The following is an 18,932-nucleotide window of genomic DNA, read 5'->3' as shown; positions in this document are numbered from 1 at the left end:
TGCATAAGGCTCGTTTCAGACATTCATATTGAAAATTGGGCGAGCCATGTCCGCAAATTGTGGATGTGAAATGCTTTATTTGCAGCTCCATATGCTTGTTTGCATTATGCGCGGGTGCCAGAGCTGCCTTTACATTGCGTGCATCATTTTGGTTCATAAAACAAACCAGAATAATGCATGCTGTGATTGGTTCACGTGGAAAATTGGCCATGTTTCGTGGCTCACTGGCTGTATGGATCTACTAGCAGTTTCCAGCCAGCTAACGCTCGGCACGCTCAGGAGCCTTGTGTGGTAATGTGCGGGGACAGAGCCTCGTGTGGTAATGTGGGGAGGGATTATGTGTGGTAATGTGGTGGGGGGCGGGATTCTGTGTGGTGATGTGGTGGGGGGCGGGATTATGTGTGCTGATGTAGTGGGGGCGGGATTATGTGGTGATGTGGTGGGGGGCGGGATTATGTGTGGTGATGTGGTGGGGGGCGGGATTATGTGTGCTGATGTAGTGGGGGGCGGGATTATGTGTGGTGATGTGGTGGGGGGAGGGATTATGTGTGGTGATGTGGTGGGGGAGGGATTATGTGTGGTGATGTGGTGGGGGGAGGGATTATGTGTGGTGATGTGGTGGGGGGCGGGATTATGTGTGGTGATGTGGGGGGGCGGGATTATGTGTGGTGATGTGGTGGAGGGGCGGGATTATGTGTGGTAATGTGGTGGGGGTGGGATTATCTGTGGTAACGTGGTGGGGGGCAGGATTATGTGTGGTAACGTGGTGGGGGGCCGGATTATGTGTGGTAATGTGGTGGGGGCGGGATTATCTGTGGTAATGTGGGGTGGCGGGATTCTGTGTGGTGATATGGTGGGGGGCGGGATTATGTGTGGTGATGTGATGGGGGTGGGATTATGTGTGATGTGGGGGGCGGGATTATGTGTGGTGATGTGTTGGGGGGGTGGGATTATTTGTGGTGATGTGGTGGGGGGGGCGGTATTATGTGTGGTAATGGGGTGGGGGGCGGGCTTATGTGTGGGGGGGCGGGATTATGTGTGGTGATGTGATGGGGGGCGGGATTATGTGTGATGTGGTGGGGGGTCGGGATTATGTGTGGTGATGTGTTGGGGGGGCGGAATTATGTGTGGTGATGTGGTGGGGGGGCGGGCTTATGTGTGGAAATGGGGTGGGGGCGGGATTATGTGTGGTGATGTGTTGGGGGGCGGGATTATGTGTGGTGATGTGGTGGAGGGGCGGGATTATGTGTGGTGATGTGGTGGGGGGCGGGATTATGTGTGGTGATGTGGTGGGGGGAGGGATTATGTGTGCTGATGTGGTGGGGGGCGTGATTGTGTGTGGTGATGTGGGGGGGCGGGATTATGTGTGGTGATGTGTTGGGGGGCGGGATTATGTGTGGTGATGTGGTGGGGGGGCGGGATTATATGTGGTGATGTAGTGGGGGGCGGGATTATGTGTGGTGATGTGGTGGGGGGCGGGATTATCTGTGGTGATGTGGTGGGGGGCAGGATTATGTGTGGTGGTGGGGGGCGGGATTATGTATGGTAATGTGGTGGGGGCGGGATTATCTGTGGTGATGTGGTGGGGGGCGGGATTATGTGTGGTGATGTGGTGGAGGGGCGGGATTATGTGTGGTGATGTGGTGGGGGGCGGGATTATGTGTGGTGATGTGGTGGGGGGGCGGGATTGTGTGTGGTGATATGGTGGGGGGGCGGGATTATATGTGGTGATGTAGTGGGGGGCGGGATTATGTGTGGTGATGTGGTGGGGGGCGGGATTATCTGTGGTGATGTGGTGGGGGGGCAGGATTATGTGTGGTGGTGGGGGGCGGGATTATGTATGGTAATGTGGTGGGGGCGGGATTATCTGTGGTGATGTGGTGGGGGTGAGATTATGTGTGGTGATGTGGTGGGGGCAGGATTATGTGTGGTGATGTGGTGGGGGGGGCGGGATTATGTGTGGTAATGTGGTGGGGGCGGGATTATCTGTGGTGATGTGGTGGGGGCGGAATTGTGTGGTAATGGGGTGAGGGGGGTGGGATTGTGTGTGGTATTGTAGTGGGGGGTTGTTATTGTGTGTGGTAATGTGGTGGGGGGCGGGATTGTTTGTATTGATGTGGTGGGGCGGAGCTACTGTGCAGGGGGCGGGATTAGCGAGTAATCGCGATGCCTCTTATATATATAGATATGCTCTGTAGTCGGTTTGTGGAGCTCACAGAAAGCACTTGGACCGAATATATGTTCGTTTAATGAGTCCTACCTTGTAAAATGTATAAGGCTTGTAGGCATTTGTGTAGTCATGTCTCAAGTCATGAGAATCTCCAGTATACCTGTATCACCTTCTCTATAACAGCTGCTGCCAATCGCACAGATCCTGTATTTGATACTTTAAGGACTGGAGTCATCATGGCAAATAAAGAAAGAAAAAAAGGGCAAGATGACAAGAAAAATGTAAGAAACTTTTGCATATAAATTGTAAAGTAGTAGTATGGGTGCGCCTAAAACATCGTACTGCATATAGATGTCATCTGAGTGCAGTCCAATGCATGCGCACAGAGACAATGGAGAAGACAGAAAAATTACGTTCTCCATCCTATCCACACCTGTGATGCAATTTTCTCATGCGAGAGAATCGGAGCACACTCAGATGACACTCAAGTCAAACTCTGAGGGTATGTGTCCACGTTCAGGAAACTGCATTGAGCCACAGCGTCAAACACGCAGCGTCCAGATGTTACAGCATAGTGGAGGGGATTTCATGAATTCCCATCTCCACTATGCATTAAAAGATGCATGCGGCAGACCCACGAAAACGGACATGCGGCGCGTCTTTTAAGAATGCAGCATGTCCTTACAATGAGCAAAACGTGCAAGAACAACGCAGGTGACCTGCCAGTGACCTCAGGTGCAGATTTGGTCAGGATTTTACCTGCATAAAATCCTGACCAAATCCTGATGCAATCCTGAATGTGGACACATACCCTTACAGAGTTTGAGCCAAGTGTTATTAGCATAATTGGCCCTATTCTTTCACATGAGAGAATCAGCGCCAGTGTGGGAGAGCCCTTAGGCCCACCGTGGGACATGGATATATTTTACTTTAGTTGCTGGTTTCAAACACTGCAGTACTCATCTACTGCAGTGCCATAGACAAGTAAATTCTACCCTGACAAACACACACATATACACTCACTCACACTCCTCAACATTGAAATTGCAATACCAAGAAAGAAAAGTCATGGAATTATGGAAATCACAGGATCGATAAACATGTTAATGAAATCCATAAGTGAATAAGTATGACATCGAGCTGCTAGGGTACGTGTCCACGTTCAGGATGGCCGGCGGTGTGGACGGAGTGGCAAGCCCGCTCCGCCCCCTTCTTTAGACGCGATGATGCCGGATGTGTTCATTGCACACATCCGGCATCATCGCACACCACACATAGGGCCCTGTGTTTTACCTTGCGGCGGCGCAGCGTCGCCGCAAGGTAAACGGACATGCTGCTATCTAAAAAGACACGCCACATGTCCGGAATCGCAGGGCCGCCGGATGCGTGTTACCACGCATAGTGGAGACAGGATTTCATAAAATCCCCTCCACTATGCTGTAACATCTGGACGCTGCGTGTTTGACGCTGTGGATCTACGCAGCGTCAAACACGCAGTGTTTCCTGAACGTGGAAACATACCCTTAGTGTACCTGGAATGAAGATAACTAGAGGGGTAGGGTTACCATACATTATGCCACCTCGCACAATAATCGCGACCGGAGTGGAGTTGGACCAGAGTGATGTTCCTTCGTTAAGGCCTCTTCATGGTATTGCCCATGTGGTCTACTGACCAATCTTTAATTATAATTGTGTCCAAGGCAAAAGCGGTACTCATTACTGAAGAGTATAGACCTCCATTCCAGCCTCCACAACTGTCTTGCTTTGCACCATGATTGCTTGTGAGAACCGTGGTGAGGTAAATGGAATACTTGCAACTGGACGTCTGGCTTGTAGCCCATTGTTGTACTAACGTCTACTTATAACTTATGCAGATACTGATGCCTTAAACTTGGTATGTGACTACCAATTTAATTTGCAGTGCAAAATGAATCAATTAGAACCAGTGGTACATCCATATTCCCAAAGTGTCCCAGGAGTTGTTTTTCAACACAACAACACCAGATCGCATGTTGCTTGTGCTACTATGAGCAGCCTTCATGGCCTAAACATGCTATTATGGCTTGTAGTATACTTGTCTCATATTGAGCACATCTGGGACATAATTTGGTCGGTAATTGCAAGTACATTCAGAGTGGCAGAACATTCCTCAGACAACTATTATTAGTCTCCTTGATAGCAGCCAAGGCGTGTAAATGCCTGTATGTCTGCACATGGCGCTCACACTCAATACTGGATAAATCGACGTGTTGAAAATCTAGTTTCCATTTATTCATCAAAAGCAGATCAGTAACATGTCTATCGATCCTGTGAAATCCGTAATTTCATGACTTTTCCTTTTTGGTTTTGTTATTTCAATGTTGAGCTGTGTACAGTGGGGAAAAGAAGTATTTTATGCACTGATGATTTTGCTAGTTTTCCCACCTACAAAGAATTGGAGAGGTTATAATTTTTATTGTAGGTACGCTTCAACTGTGAGAGACAGAATCTAAAAACAAAAACTAGAAAATCACATTGTATGAGTTTTAAATAATTAAACTGCATTTTATTGCATTAAATAAGTATTTCATCACCTACCAACAAGCAAGAATTCTGGCTCCTGTTTGAACTTGTTACCTGTATAAAAGACAACTGTCCATAGACTCAGTCAGTCACGCTCCAACCAGCAAGAATTCTGGCTCTCACAGACCTGTTAGTTTTTCATTAAGAAGCCCTCCTACTCTACACTCAATACCTGTATTAATTGCACCTATTTGAACTCGTTACTTGTAAAAAGACACCTGTCCACACAGTCATTCATACTCCAACCTCTCCGCCGTGGCCAAGACCGAAGAGCTGTCTAAGGACAACCGGGTAAAAAATTGTAGACCTGCACAATGCTGAGATGGGCTGCCAGACAATAGGCAAGCAACTTGGTGAGAAGGCAACAATTGTTGACACAATAATTAGAAAATGGAAAAAACACAAGATGACTGTCAATCTTCCTCAGTCTGGGGCTCCATGCAAGATCTCACATTGTGGGATAAGAATTAGTCTGAGAAAGGTCAGGAATCATCCCAGAACTATACGGGAGGACCTGGTCAATGGCCTGAAGAGAGCTAAGACCACAGTTTCAAACATAACCATTAGTAGCTTACTACACCATCATGGATTAAAATTCTGCAGGTCACGCAAGGTCCCCCTGCTCACACCAGCACATCCAAGCCTGTTTGAAGTCCGCCAATGACCATCTGGATGATCCAGAGGAGGTATGGGAGAAGGTCATGCTGTCAGATGAGGCCAAAATAGAACTTGTTGGTATCTACTCCACTCATCTTATTTGAAGGAAAAAGAAGGATAAGTACAACCCCAAGAACACCGTCCCAACCATGAAGCATGGTGGGGTAAACCTCATACTTTTGGTGTGCTGTTCTGCAAAGGGGACAGGAAGACTGCACTGTATTGAAGGGAGGATCGATGGGGTCATGTATCACAAGACTTTGGCCAACAACCTCTTTCCCTCAGTAAGTGCATTGAAGATGGGTCATGGCTGGGTCTTTCAGCATCACAATGACCCAAAACATATGGCCAAGGCAACTAAGGAGTGGGCTCCATAAGAAGCATTTCAAGGTCCTGGAGTGACCTACCCAGTCTTCAGACCTGAACCCAATAGAAAATCTTTGCAGGGAGCTGAAACTCAATGTTGCCCATCATCTTTCCCCCATCTCACTCTACCCCTCCATCAGACCTATCCATCAATGTCAATGGCTGCTCACTTTCCCCAGTCCTACACGCCGTGCCTCTGGGTGATCATCGACTCTGCCCTCTCTTTCAAACCACATATTCAAGCCCTTGCCTCCTCCTGCTGTCTCAAACTCAAAAATATTTCCTGGATCTGCGCATTCCTTCACCGCGAAACCACAAAAACACTAGTGCACATCCTTATCATCTCTTGCCTTGACTACTGCAACCTCCTACTCTCTGGCCTCCCAGGGCTCTAGCACGCTGGCACCGCTCCAATCCATCCTACACTCTGCTGCCCGACTAATCTACCTGTCTTCCCACTATTCCCCAGCCTCTCCCCTATGCCAAGTCCTTCACTGGCTTCCTATCGTCCAGAGACTCCAGTTCAAAACCCTTACTATGACATACAAAGCCATCCACAACCTGTCTCCTCCATACATTTGTGACATGGTCTCCCAGTACTTACCTACATGCAACCTTCGATGCTAACAAGATCTCCTTCTCTACTCCCCTCTTATCTCTTCTTCCCACAACTGCATCCAAGACTAATCCCGTGTTTCCCCCATACTCTGGAACTCTCTACCCCAACACATCAGACTCTCGCCTAAAATGGAAACCTGCAAAAAGAACCTGAATACTCACCTATTCCAACAAGCCTACAGCCTGCAGTGATCCTCAACCTACTGAACCGCCGCTCAACCAGCTCTACCCTCACCTAGTGTATCCTCACCCTTCCCCTGTAGACTGTGAGCCCTCACGTGCAGGGTCCTCTCTCCTTCTGTACCTGTTAGTGCCTTGTTTTTGCTCATGTTTATTGTATTTGTCTATATTTGCCCCCTTTTCACATGTAAAGTGCCAAGGAATAAATGGCGCTATAAAAATGTCTAATAATAATAATAATGATAACCCTGAAACCTCAAAGATCTGTATGGAGGAGTGGGCCAAAATCCCTACTGCAGTGTGTGCAAACTTGGCCAAGAACTGCAGGAAACGTCTGACCTCTAATTGGAAACAAAGGTTCCTGTACCAAATATTAAGTTCTGTGTTTCTATTGTATCAAATACTTATTTGATGCATTAAAATGCAAATTAATTATGCAAAAATCATACAATGTGATTTTCTGGATTTTATTAAGATTCTGCCTCTCACTGTTAAAATGTACCTACAATAAAAATTACAGACCTCTCCATTCTTTGTAGGTGGGAAAACGTGTAAAATTGGCAGTGTATCAAATATCTATTTGCCCCACTGTATCTGTGTGTTGAGGCGTGTGTATTTCAATGTTAAGGCGTGTGTTAATGTATGTATAGTACATACAGAAGCTTCTCACAAAATTAGAATATCATCAAAAAGTTAACTTATTTCAGTTGTTCAATACAAAAAGTGAAACTCACATATTATATAGAGTCATTTCAAACAGAGTGATCTATTTCAAGTGTTTATTTCTGTTAGACTGCTGTCACACATCATTTTTTTGCCATCAGTCACAATCCGTTGAATTTTGAAAAAATTAGCTGATCCGGCTAATTGTATCCTAAAAAAAATCGGAGCATGCTCAGTTTAAAAGAACAGAATCCGTCGCTGTCCGTTTTTTTCAACGGACACAAAAAACATTACTATGTCCGTTTTCTCCGGCCCCCGGACCGACAATTTTCGACGGATCCGGTGAATGACGGATGAAATGTGAGGCCATCCATCACTAATACAAGTCTATGAGAAAAAAAGTATCCGGCGGCAACTTTTGCCAGATCTGTTTTTTTCAAAATTCGCCGGATTGTGACTGACAGCAAAAAACTGATGTGTGAAAGGGGCCTTAACGTTGATGATTATGGCTTACAGCTAATGAAAACACAAAAGTAAATTTCTCAGTAAATTAGAATACTTTATAACACCAGCTTGAAAAATGATTTTAAAGGGAACCTGTCACCCCGTTTTTTCAGTATGAGATAAAAATACCATTAAATAGGGCCTGAGCTGTTCTGGACAATAGTGTATTTTGTGTACCCTGATTCCCCACCTATGCTGCCGAAATACCTTACCAAAGTCGCCGTTTTCGCCTCTCAATCAAGGTGGTCTGGTCAAATGGGCGTGGTGAAATCGCTTCTTCTCCCCCAGATCTTGCTTATCTTTCCGTTGGTGGCATAGTGGTTTGCGCATGCCCAACAGCGGAATGCACTGCACAGCTGAAGAAAAAGAGCGTGTTCTGCGCTATTCACCGCTTTATCGCTGGCGGCGGTCATCTTCCTGAGGCCGCGCGTGCGCAGATGGAGCGCTCTGCTGCCCGGGGCTTCAGGAAAATGGCCGCGGGATGCCACGCGTGCGCAGATGGAGATCGCGGCGGCCATTTTCCTGAAGCCGATATGCGAACTCGGCATATGCGAACAAAATACACTATTGTACAGCACAGCTCAGGCCCTATTTAATGGTATTTTTATCTCATACTGAAAAAACGGGGTGACAGGTTACCTTTAAAATCCGAAATGTTGGCCTACTGAAATATATGTTCAGTAAATGCACTCAATACATGGTCAGTGATCCTTTTGCATCAAATACTGTATCAATGCGGCGTGGTATGTAGGCGATCAGCCTATGGCACTGCTGAGATGTTATGGAAGCCCAATTTGCTTTGATAGCAGCCTTCAGCTCGTCTGCATTGTTGGGTCTGGTGTCTCATCTTCCACTTGACATTACACCATAGATTCTCTATGGGGTTAAGGTCAGGCAACTTTTCTGGCCTATCATGCACAGTGATACTGTTGTTTATAAACCAGGAATTGGTATGTTTTGCAGTGTGGACAGGTGCCAAGTCCTGCTGGAGAATTAAATTTCCATTTGCAAAAAGCTTGTCAGCAGAGGGAAGCATGAAGTGCTCTATAATTTCCTGGTAGACGGCTGTGATGACTTTATTTTCAAATGAAATGCAACATTTACTTTAAGCTGAAAGCAACACTTTAGACCACTGAGCAACAGTCCAGTTCTTTTTATCCTTAGCCCAGACAAGACGCTTCTGGCATTGTCTATTGGTCATGAGTGGCTTGACACAAGGAATGCGACACTTGTAGCCCGTGTCATGGATACGTCTGTGTGTGGTGGCTCTTGAAGCAATCACTCCAGCAGCAGTCCGCTTTTTGTGAATCTCCTTCAAATTTTTGAATGGCCTTTTCTTAACAATCCTTTCAAGGCTGCAGTTATACCAGTTGCTTGATCACCTTTTACTACCACACTTTATCCTTCTACTCAACTTTCCATTAAAATGCTTGGATACAGCGCTCTGTGAACAGCCAGCTTCTTTAACAATGACCTTTTGTGGCTTACCATCCTTGTAGAGTGTGTCAATACCTGCCTTCTGAATATCTGTAAAGTCAGCAGTCTTCCCCATGATTGTGGAGCCTGCTGAAACAGACTAAGGGACCTTTTTAAGTGCTTAGGAAGCCTTTGCAGGTGTTTTTTGTTAAGTATTCTAATTTACTGAAATAATGACTTTTTAGTTTTCATTGGCTGTAAGTGCACTGGCTTCTCTTCTCCTGCACTGCGCCTGCCACACACTGTCCCAAGCCAGCAGCCTCTGATTTTGTCGGGCGGTGAGCTTTAAGTCCCCCTGGATCCTATATGGCTGCCTTTTCAGTGAATGTGTGCAGATGTGGCTGTGCTTCTTGCAAAAGCCACAACCTCCGGTTATCTAGCTGAGTCCTTAGTTTTTCTACTAGAATGGGGCCTGTCCCCTGACTGCGACCTGGTCCCTCCACTTGACTATGGTTAGCGTGAATGCGAGCCTCATGGGTGGACTTCTCACTACCCGTGCCTCTAGGACCCCTTCCTTCTCTTCTTTCTTTAGCTTCACTTTCCTTCAGTTCCCTCTCTTTGGGAACTTCTTTCTGTCTGTCTTGATCTTTCTGCTTCCCTCTCTCTCACGTCTGCTCTTCTCTCCTTCTCCCTACAGACTCCTTGTCTCCACCCACACCCTCTACCTATATGCCCCCCTCCAGCCTGGGATGAGGCCATCCTCCCTAAGGGTATGACCAGGTGCTCTGACTGAAGTGTCTAGTGTTGGATGCTGGTATTAGGGTTCTGTGAAGTGCCCCCTCCTTACCTGAGAGTGGAATACCACACCTCTGGATGAGGTGCAGTACTTTGTGGCGACTCGACCCCAGGGGCGCCACATAAGCCATGATCATCAACATAAACAGAAATAAAAACTTGAAATAGATCACTCTGTTTGTAATGACTCTATATATGAGTTTCACTTTTTGTACTGAAGAACTGAAATAAAATAACTTTTTGATGATATTCTAATTTTGTGAGAGGCTCCTGTATAACATAATATAAAATGTTAAATTTCTTCAGCATTGCACTTAATATGCTATATGATTGGCAAATTCAGCCCTTTTGTGGATCAATATTCTGTACTCTGAAAGAGACTGTTGACATAACTAAATGCTGGGCCAAAGTAGAGTGGCTTGTTGGCTCACTTCCTCGAGCACATACATCCTGGTTTCCATTCCTGCTTAGATATACTGTATTTTGGTTCTTCAACAGCCTCAGTATATAATGAATTTTGCCATTATCTCTTTCCTGTGCCCTATTTTGATCAGTTTTCACTGTGTCAACACCATGTGGAGATTTTTTGTTTTATCTGCATTTTATTCACTAACTCTCTAGGAGAAATGAAGTTCAAACTTTTCCAAGGTCTTTTTGCCGACTTTCATTCCTGTGCAAATGAGTACAGCGCTTGACTGGAAAATGAGCCCCGCACTGATATGATAATTGTGCTGCTAAACGCTATGAAGTGTAGGAATATAAAGAAAATATTCTGATTAAAATTGCCCTTGTTTTATCTTCCTGTGTATACATGACTGTGTTGCTTCTACCCCCCCAGCCTGCTGCTATGATTGATGAAGAACCAGAGCCCCCAAAACAAGAGGAAGGGAAGCAGGAAGGTTAGTGCCTTCTCTCATGATCTTTGATGGTGTACAACTAATAACAGATTCAGAGATTGTGGATTTACCATATCCTATTAGTCTCCAATTGTGTTGAAAACATTTTTTTCATGAGTGTTAATATCTACAGCGCACCTTACAACCCACAGAGAGTTATGTGTAAAAGGAACAGTTTAGCCAGTAATAGTTGCTCTCAGTAATATCTTCTTTTGACGTGAAGGTCAGACTTATGATTCCACAGAAGGTCAATTCAGCTTTTTATCCTCTCCAGGGAGATAATGAGCTCCAATTATAAATGAGTAATCATAATTGCAAGACACGTGTTTTAATTGTTTCTGAAAAGAGCTTTCAGGTCTCAAAAAGAAATATGCTGCACAAGTGTCATTCCCACCATTGCTGTCTTGTTTAATCCTAGATTCTCCTGATGGTGACAAAAAAGGAGATAAAAACGCACAAGATGCAAAGGTAAATGACTGTTTTTCAAAATGTGCCACCTTCTTCTAAGACATGATCAAAGTCTGCTAAATATAACACTGAGTATAAAACAAGCATTTATTGTTATTGTATAGGACAATACGAGGTTGAACCTGGTCATCAAAATGTTAAATATTAGACAATGAAAGAGGTAGATGCCAATAATAAGGGGAATGCCTGATGGGGCAGCACAAACATGACTGCCATGCAGCTTAAAACTACTGCAGTTCAGGAATTGTGCATTAAATGGGAACGTGATTCACTCGGAAAACTTTTTTTTTACAACCAGTCTCATAGTTTTGTTGGAGTTTTTTTAACAAACTTGCCCATTTAACAAATGAAGAAATGCTGTGCACCTTCATAATAGTAAAATACCAGGAAACAATGACAAGTTCAACCAGTTTTTGTTTTAACCCCTTTCTGACATATAATGTACTATTACATCATATGTTGGGGCCAGGTCTTTCAAGCTTGATCAAAGCCTGCATTATTGCTGGCAGATGATTGCTGTGTTGTTTAGCCATCATATGCCTTTACCAGTAGCAGGTCAATCAATAAATGCTCTGGTCAATAATTGGGGGCGCACCATTCCAAGCAACTATTGTCCTCACCTCACGTGCCAATGGATTGTCATGGCAGCTCCTCAGCTCCTACTGAAGACCCCTATGAATACCAACCTGTGGCTGGCATTCATAGGAGACTATGACTTTTCTATTGCAGTATATAGCAGTTCAAGTCCCCTGAGACTGAAAAAATAACGTAAAATGTTTCTAAAAATAGAAAAAGAAATTCAAAAATATAAAATATAAAAATGTTAATCACCCCTCTTTTACTCCATTAAAATAAAGGAATAAAAAAAAGCCGAAGCATATATGTTCTCTCCATGTACACAAAGTCCAATTTATCAAAGTCCACAATTAATTAAGCCTATTGGTAAACAGCGTAACAAGAAAAAAATTTAAACTACTGAGTTGCATTTTTTTGGTTGCTGCAGCACTACACAAAATGCAACAGGAAACCTTTACAAAGCTCCATCACCCAATAATGAAATCATTGTGAGCCACGGAGCAAAGCAGCACAAGCAAATTTGATTTTTTTCCATTACATGAATAAAAAAAATATGTTCGCTATCACAGCAATCATTCTAACCGGGCATATCATATTGCCAGGTTATTTTTACTGCAGTATCAACACCATTAAAACATAATCTAACTAAAAAGTGCAGAATGGCTTTTTTGCACTATTTCACTTCATTTGGATTTTTCCCCATTTTCCTGTACCTTGAGTGTTAAAATGAATGGTGTCATTGAAAACTTCAACTCAAAAATACAAGCCCAATGTCATGCTATGATGTTCTTCGGTAAGGAATAGGGGCCTCAAATTGTAACTGGATTTGGGACCGTAACTGAAGCCTGAGTCTCCAACCTTACTGTGCTCCTGTTAATGTCCTAAGCTGTCCCTTCCACCTCCATCAGGAGGCCTGGGACAGATTTGTTAGTGTATAAACACGTAAGACAAACAAGAATAACAAAAAGAAACTTACATACAAAAACACTCACCAAGGATAGAGAAGAATAAAGGGAAGTATAGGAATTTACAAACTAAATGGGAATAGGATAATGGAGAAAGCATACACCCAAAAACAGCATGCGACAATCTCCAACAGCAAGTACGAACTCCAACTTCAGCACACCAACTCCAGTAAGCCAGGAAGTAAACTTTTACAGGCAGGGATGAGAAGGTCTGGCCAGGTTTTATAGAGGGAGAAAATTAGCAGATCAGGAGCAGCTGTGAAATGGAGCTGCATGTCTCTAACCAGCATAGAAAGAGTCGTTAACCTCTTCTGCACCAAAGGAAACGAAGTCCATTTAATATGAGAAACAAAACACACAGACTAAATGGAAGACCTGCGATTCTCAGTATGTAAAGATCGCCTAACCCCAAATCTCCCAGGAGGATGTGACACACTTGTGACACCCTCACATGGATGGAGAAATACAAAAAGTTATGGCTCTTGGAAGAAGGGAAATTAAAAACAATGTGAATGCCAATTCCTACATAGCACGATAACTGTAATTTTGCTCCGGTTTTTGATCCTCCTAGTTGTTCTCAAGCCTCCTATAGCTGCCTAACCCACAAGAAATGTTTATGTAATTTCTCTGATCAGTAGGAGATGTGTTCTGTACTTGTAGAGTCTGCAAACAGTATATTCTCCAGATTACCTTTCCCGCTGCCTTAGTTATTTTATATCTTTTGCAATGTATGAATGAGCCTATCTTAGTTACTGAAATTCCACTGATTCGTGACATTGATTTGTACAATATCTCATATTTTTCCCATATCAGAATAAGAAGGCACAACCTGGCTTCATGCAATCTCACTATTTTGTTGCTCTTTACCGTTTCAAAGCCTTGGAGAAGGATGACCTAGATTTCCAGTAAGTATTAAGTTTGATAGTTCTTCAAATCAAAGATTTATCACTGACAAACTGAAGAACATACATGGAACTAATAATATGCAGACATTTATACTGTATATAATAGTGTCAATGTCTGCTCATATAAAGTGAAATATATTCACGATACATTATTTTTAATTACAGGGCTGGAGATAGAATCACTGTCATTGATGACTCCAATGAAGAGTGGTGGAGGGTATGTGCATCCATTTATTAAAGACAGATATGTTATTCATCTACTTAAAGGTCTTTTCCTATCTTATCAATTGATAGTAAGGAAATAGGACACAATCTATGGAATACCACCTATCCTGAAAATGAAAATGTGTCCTTTTTCAATTTTTACATCCACAGCAGCAATCTAGACCACCCAGCTCTTGAATGGATCTGACTTCAGTTTCCTGCACTGTTGCTGTGCAAGGAAATAAAACCGTGAATAGTATGCAGTGCTACACCAATGCTATAACCCAATCTTTTGTAGCAGAGTTCAGAAGTATGGCAGAGCTGAGTATGTCAGAAAGCACACTCGTGGGTTGCAGAGTCCAGAGGAATAGCACAACTGGGTTTGTAAGGAGACACAATTGAAATAGCCAAGCCTAATGGTACAGCAGAGCTGGATTTGGCAGGCGGAACACTGTATAAGCAAATCCAGAAAAGTTTAGTAGAACTGAGTAACAGAGCCCAGGGGAATGGTAGAGCCAAGCATGCCAGACTACTTGAATACTAAGACGGTGCATCACCACCCGATCCAGCCTATAAGACCTTACTGTAGCATAAGAGGTGTAGGCCAGGTTACCATGGTAATTTGATGCATTACGGGATCAGAGGGAGCCAACCAGCCAGAGGGACAAACAGCCCAGCACTGGAGCAGTTGAGTAAGACATCGGCGACATAGCACTGTTTTTTCTAAGAATAAGACCCTGCATAGTGTTTACATTTTAGCCTGAAGTAATTTTAGTTTGATTTATTTTCTAACTTTAGGGTAAAATTGGTGAGAAAGCTGGCTACTTTCCAGCTAATTTCATCATTCGTGTCCGAGCTGGTGAGAGAGTATACAAGGTAACCCGATCCTTTGTGGGAAATAGAGAAATTGGACAGATCACACTCAAGAAAGACCAGGTAAAAAAGTGTGCAGTCTTTTATACTTTTATTTATACTGTTTATTTAATTTTTTTTGGTCAGTTTATTGTGGTGGTATCAGTTTTCTCTTTTTCTACAGCCACATTCGATGGTTAGTAACAAATGTGTATAGGGTATCAAATGAATGTTCCTAAATGCCACAACCTTTTATTACTCTGCAAAGCAAACATAATCTCATATTATGTCCTAATGTGTGCTGTCTGTACAACTGTTGTGGTTTTAATTGTCAATTATTAATTGATTTACAAAGAATTAGGCTAGGGAAAGGGTTGCACAAGAGCAGGTCCACTTGTGTCCTTGGCCTATTCAGAGCTAGTATTTACTTCATTAGAGATGAGCTGCAATAGAAGATTCAGACTATGAACTATAGCACTGTTTCTAGAAGTAAATATATAATGTTTGTTTTTTTTTCTTAATCCTATACATCTTTATTTTAGGGCTGGCAATGTTAAAGGGACCTGTCATCAGGATTGTGCTGGGTAACCTACAGACACTGTCAGGTTGGCGTCGTTATACTGATTAAAATGATACCTTGGTTGACGAAAGCTGTCTTGTGGTTGTTGTTTAATCTTTATTTTCAGTTAATGATATGCTCGTGCTTCGGGGTGTCTTCATGTGGCGCTCATCTGTATGGCTTATGACAGGTCACTGATCCCTCAGTGACATGCCCTCTATTTTACATACTGGATATTATATATTTTGAAAAAAAAATTCACATTCAACAGGCAGGCGGCGGCCCCGATGGTGTAGCATTATCGCATGTATAATGTCCATGCAATTATCCGATCAACAACAAAGGTATCATTTTAATCAGTGTAATGGCGCCAACTTGACGCTGTCTGTAGGTTACTGAGCACAATCCTGCTGACAGGTTCCCTTTAAAAAGTATTTTCCAGTGTAATCTTGTTTAGTAATTAACCTGTTGTGTCCTTGATCTAGATTGTGGTACAGAAAGGAGAAGAAGTAAATGGTTACATCAAAGTCTTGACTGGACGAAAAGTGGGACTTTTTCCTGTAGACTTTCTGCAAGAGATATGAAGAAAGAAGAACAAAGAGCTGACAAACTGAAAGCTGTGGAACACGACGTAATGATTGACATAGTAATCACATCCACCTCTGAGCACTTGAAATGATTTTTCTTTAGTGAGAAACAGGGCTCACTGCCAGTACTATCTGGATGTTAAAGGTTTTTGCCAAGTTGTTCGTTTAGCTCTGGACATGGAGAAGTATCACCTAGGTCTCAACTAATCCTAACTTACATAGTTGACTGAGTTTTGTGGTGCTGAGGAGTCTACACTTGATTAAGTCAAACATATGAGAATTGGTAAACTCGTTACTCTATGGCAAATATAGAGTGGGCTTTAAAACTTTTCAAGTGGTATTGACTCAATCGACAAATTACATTTTTACTTTATTGTCCATGATCTCTTTAAAAACATACATACTAATACTTGAAGTATTTGAAATGTTACTGCCCTGTAAAATTTCTTGCCTTCACAATGTGTAATGGACTATGAATTATGGAAATTTTCTGATGTCTATCCTCCACGTACTTCATAAGCAACACACAGAAATGATCACTTAAGAAATTTCAATGAATAGTTTGCATCCCATTTAAGCTTTAGGATTCCTCATTTATTTAAATATCTTGCCCTTTATTAAAATATTTTTTTTTTTTGCTTTTTTTTGTTAATTTCTTCAACTAATCATAAAACTAAAAATACATAAATATATTACTTGACAAGCTTTTTTTATAGTCTTTATACAATATGGAAACAAAACATAGTCCTAGTACTGGTAATTAATAACTAACTGTCCATTGGTCAATAAATGAACGTTTTTTGTTTTTTTTACCACAAATCAAGCTATAGTGACTGATAAGAGACCATTATATTACCCCAAATCGTAGCTACAGTGATTAAGGGGCTATTATGTTACCTCAAATCATAACTAAAGCTAATGGTCCTTGATCACTCTAAGTCTGTATCTGATAAACAATTAAAATAATAAATTGTTAACCTAAGTCAAACACCAAAAAACAGTATTTGTGTCAATAAAAAAGTGTGAGCTCACAACAACAAAGAAATAGAAAACAAGGCAAGTTCTTGTTAGTTTGACCCCTAGCTATTCATATGTTTTTATTTAAAAAAAATTGGAACTGCAGGGAAAAAGTAACTTTCTATAATAAAAAAAAGAAGTTCAAAATGGTTACAAATATAAAGTAAAAAGCAACAGAAGCAGCGAACACTAAATAAATAAATATAGGGAAATATAAATGCATTTACCCAAGTCTGATAAGTGCCTAGTCTAGGAAGCATTTATACTAAATTTTACACTTGAATTTGCAAAACTATAGATACAATTCCCATTACAATTATTTACTTGTATGTTTTCTGTTATTTATTTATTATTATTTTTGTTGGATTGTATAAATATATTACACGTCAATGTAGGTTAATTGACATCGATATATTAGTAAAATCAAATGTTTACACAAGGGGAATGAAACACCTTGTATTATACAGCACTCCAGCTGTTCCTGAATGTCGAGCTGCTTGAGTGCAATAAAAGGTGCACTAGCTCTGCCACATATGCCCGACATTGCCCCCGAATAGTTTCCATTACAGTCACATCTGCTTAATAGCCATGAGGAGTCTCATATATGATGTAGATACATTGAACAAAAATAAATCACACAATTAAAAATATTTAAAAAATGTGTAATAATCAAGTTCATTTTGATTATTAAGGTGAATATATGACAGAAAAAAGAAATACTGGGCTTCTATTCAAATATCGAATATTTCTCATCTCTTTTCTGGTAGTCTCAATAAACTAATAGTAAGAACACTAATGGTAGCCAACTATAACATTTTCAAGTACCCGGAGGGTACAATTATATTATACTTAGGTTCTGTACTAGCTTGTTGAGAATTGACGGGGAATTCCCACAGGGGAACCAGAGAATCCTCCAGTAGGCCCATGTGTAGGAGTGCGAAAAAGGTATCATCTAATCATTCATTAAACATGCTAGCCATATTAATATAACATAGATGCAAAAGTGAATTTGTGTACTTGGGTCAGATTATTATTGCATGTAGCTGAACAATGGGCCCGAAGAATAAATGTCACTGGCTGCACTTTGCCACATCAGTCTGACACTGGACGGCGGTATGAAAAGTCAGAAGATAAGAAATAATGGGGTCAATGGATGGGAAGAGTTCAAGATTTCAGAGAATAAGGAAGAGATACTGTAGAAGGGGTGAAGACTGTGGACAAAGTGGGTGGATTATATATTAAATTGTAAGTCAAGAGTCATATTTTAATGGTAGTACACATAGTGGTCAGGAACATATCTCTGATAAAGTATATAATCAGATTACAATGGTTGGTATTGTCCCCCAGAAGTATAACCCCTAAACAAGTCTAAGCTACGTGGACAGAACAGGAATCTATAATAAAAGCCAATTTACCACATATCGTTTAACAACCAACATTAACCAATACCAAAGTTTTCCCATTCATGTCCCATGTGATATACCATACAAATTATTAGCAATGTGACTGTTTTTGTAATTTTATGTATCTAATAAAATACATCAGTTTTTGCCCATCATTTCTATGATTTCCACTGTGTTATTTTCATCTGCTCCCTAATAACTGAATTCCTATTTTCCCATAACACCACTATAATCAGGCTGAAGATAGAGACACCCTTGATGAATGCACAATTTGGTAATTATAGCATACAGGTATTTATAGAACATTCTTTGAGTGCCAAAAAACGATCAGTTATTAAGTGAAGACGAAAATAAGCCCATGCCCTTGTGACTTTACCATCTGCTCCAAGTCTAATGCCAGTAACAGCTAACAACAGGACCTCAATAAAACCGCTCGTGTCAAAAGTTCTAAATTCCAGGAACCGATGACTATAGACTGAGCACTTCACCAGCCCCACAGCCTCCTTGTTACCAGACTGAGATTAAAGCCTCCCCAATGAATAAAGTGGACACTTCCTTTACCATTGGGA

General features: G+C 42.0%; 1 protein-coding gene across 1 annotated transcript in view; it reads left to right on the top strand.

The window, feature by feature from the left end:
- The window catches only part of STAC3 (SH3 and cysteine rich domain 3), a 182,199-nt gene extending 163,622 nt beyond the window's left edge, over positions 1–18,577 (top strand). Inside the window, exons 5-11 of the mRNA XM_077297717.1 lie at positions 2,354–2,451; positions 10,770–10,830; positions 11,246–11,295; positions 13,650–13,741; positions 13,907–13,958; positions 14,744–14,881; positions 15,842–18,577. Coding sequence (XP_077153832.1) covers positions 2,354–2,451; positions 10,770–10,830; positions 11,246–11,295; positions 13,650–13,741; positions 13,907–13,958; positions 14,744–14,881; positions 15,842–15,940 — 590 coding nt within the window. The 3' untranslated portion in view covers positions 15,941–18,577. The remainder of the gene's footprint in view (positions 1–2,353; positions 2,452–10,769; positions 10,831–11,245; positions 11,296–13,649; positions 13,742–13,906; positions 13,959–14,743; positions 14,882–15,841) is intronic.
- The last annotated feature ends 355 nt before the right edge of the window (positions 18,578–18,932 follow it).

This window comes from Ranitomeya variabilis, chromosome 3, assembly GCF_051348905.1.
Source record: "Ranitomeya variabilis isolate aRanVar5 chromosome 3, aRanVar5.hap1, whole genome shotgun sequence".
Taxonomy (NCBI): Eukaryota; Metazoa; Chordata; class Amphibia; order Anura; family Dendrobatidae; genus Ranitomeya; species Ranitomeya variabilis.
Note: the sequence above shows the minus strand (reverse complement) of the source record. Positions and strands in the feature narration are given on the sequence as shown.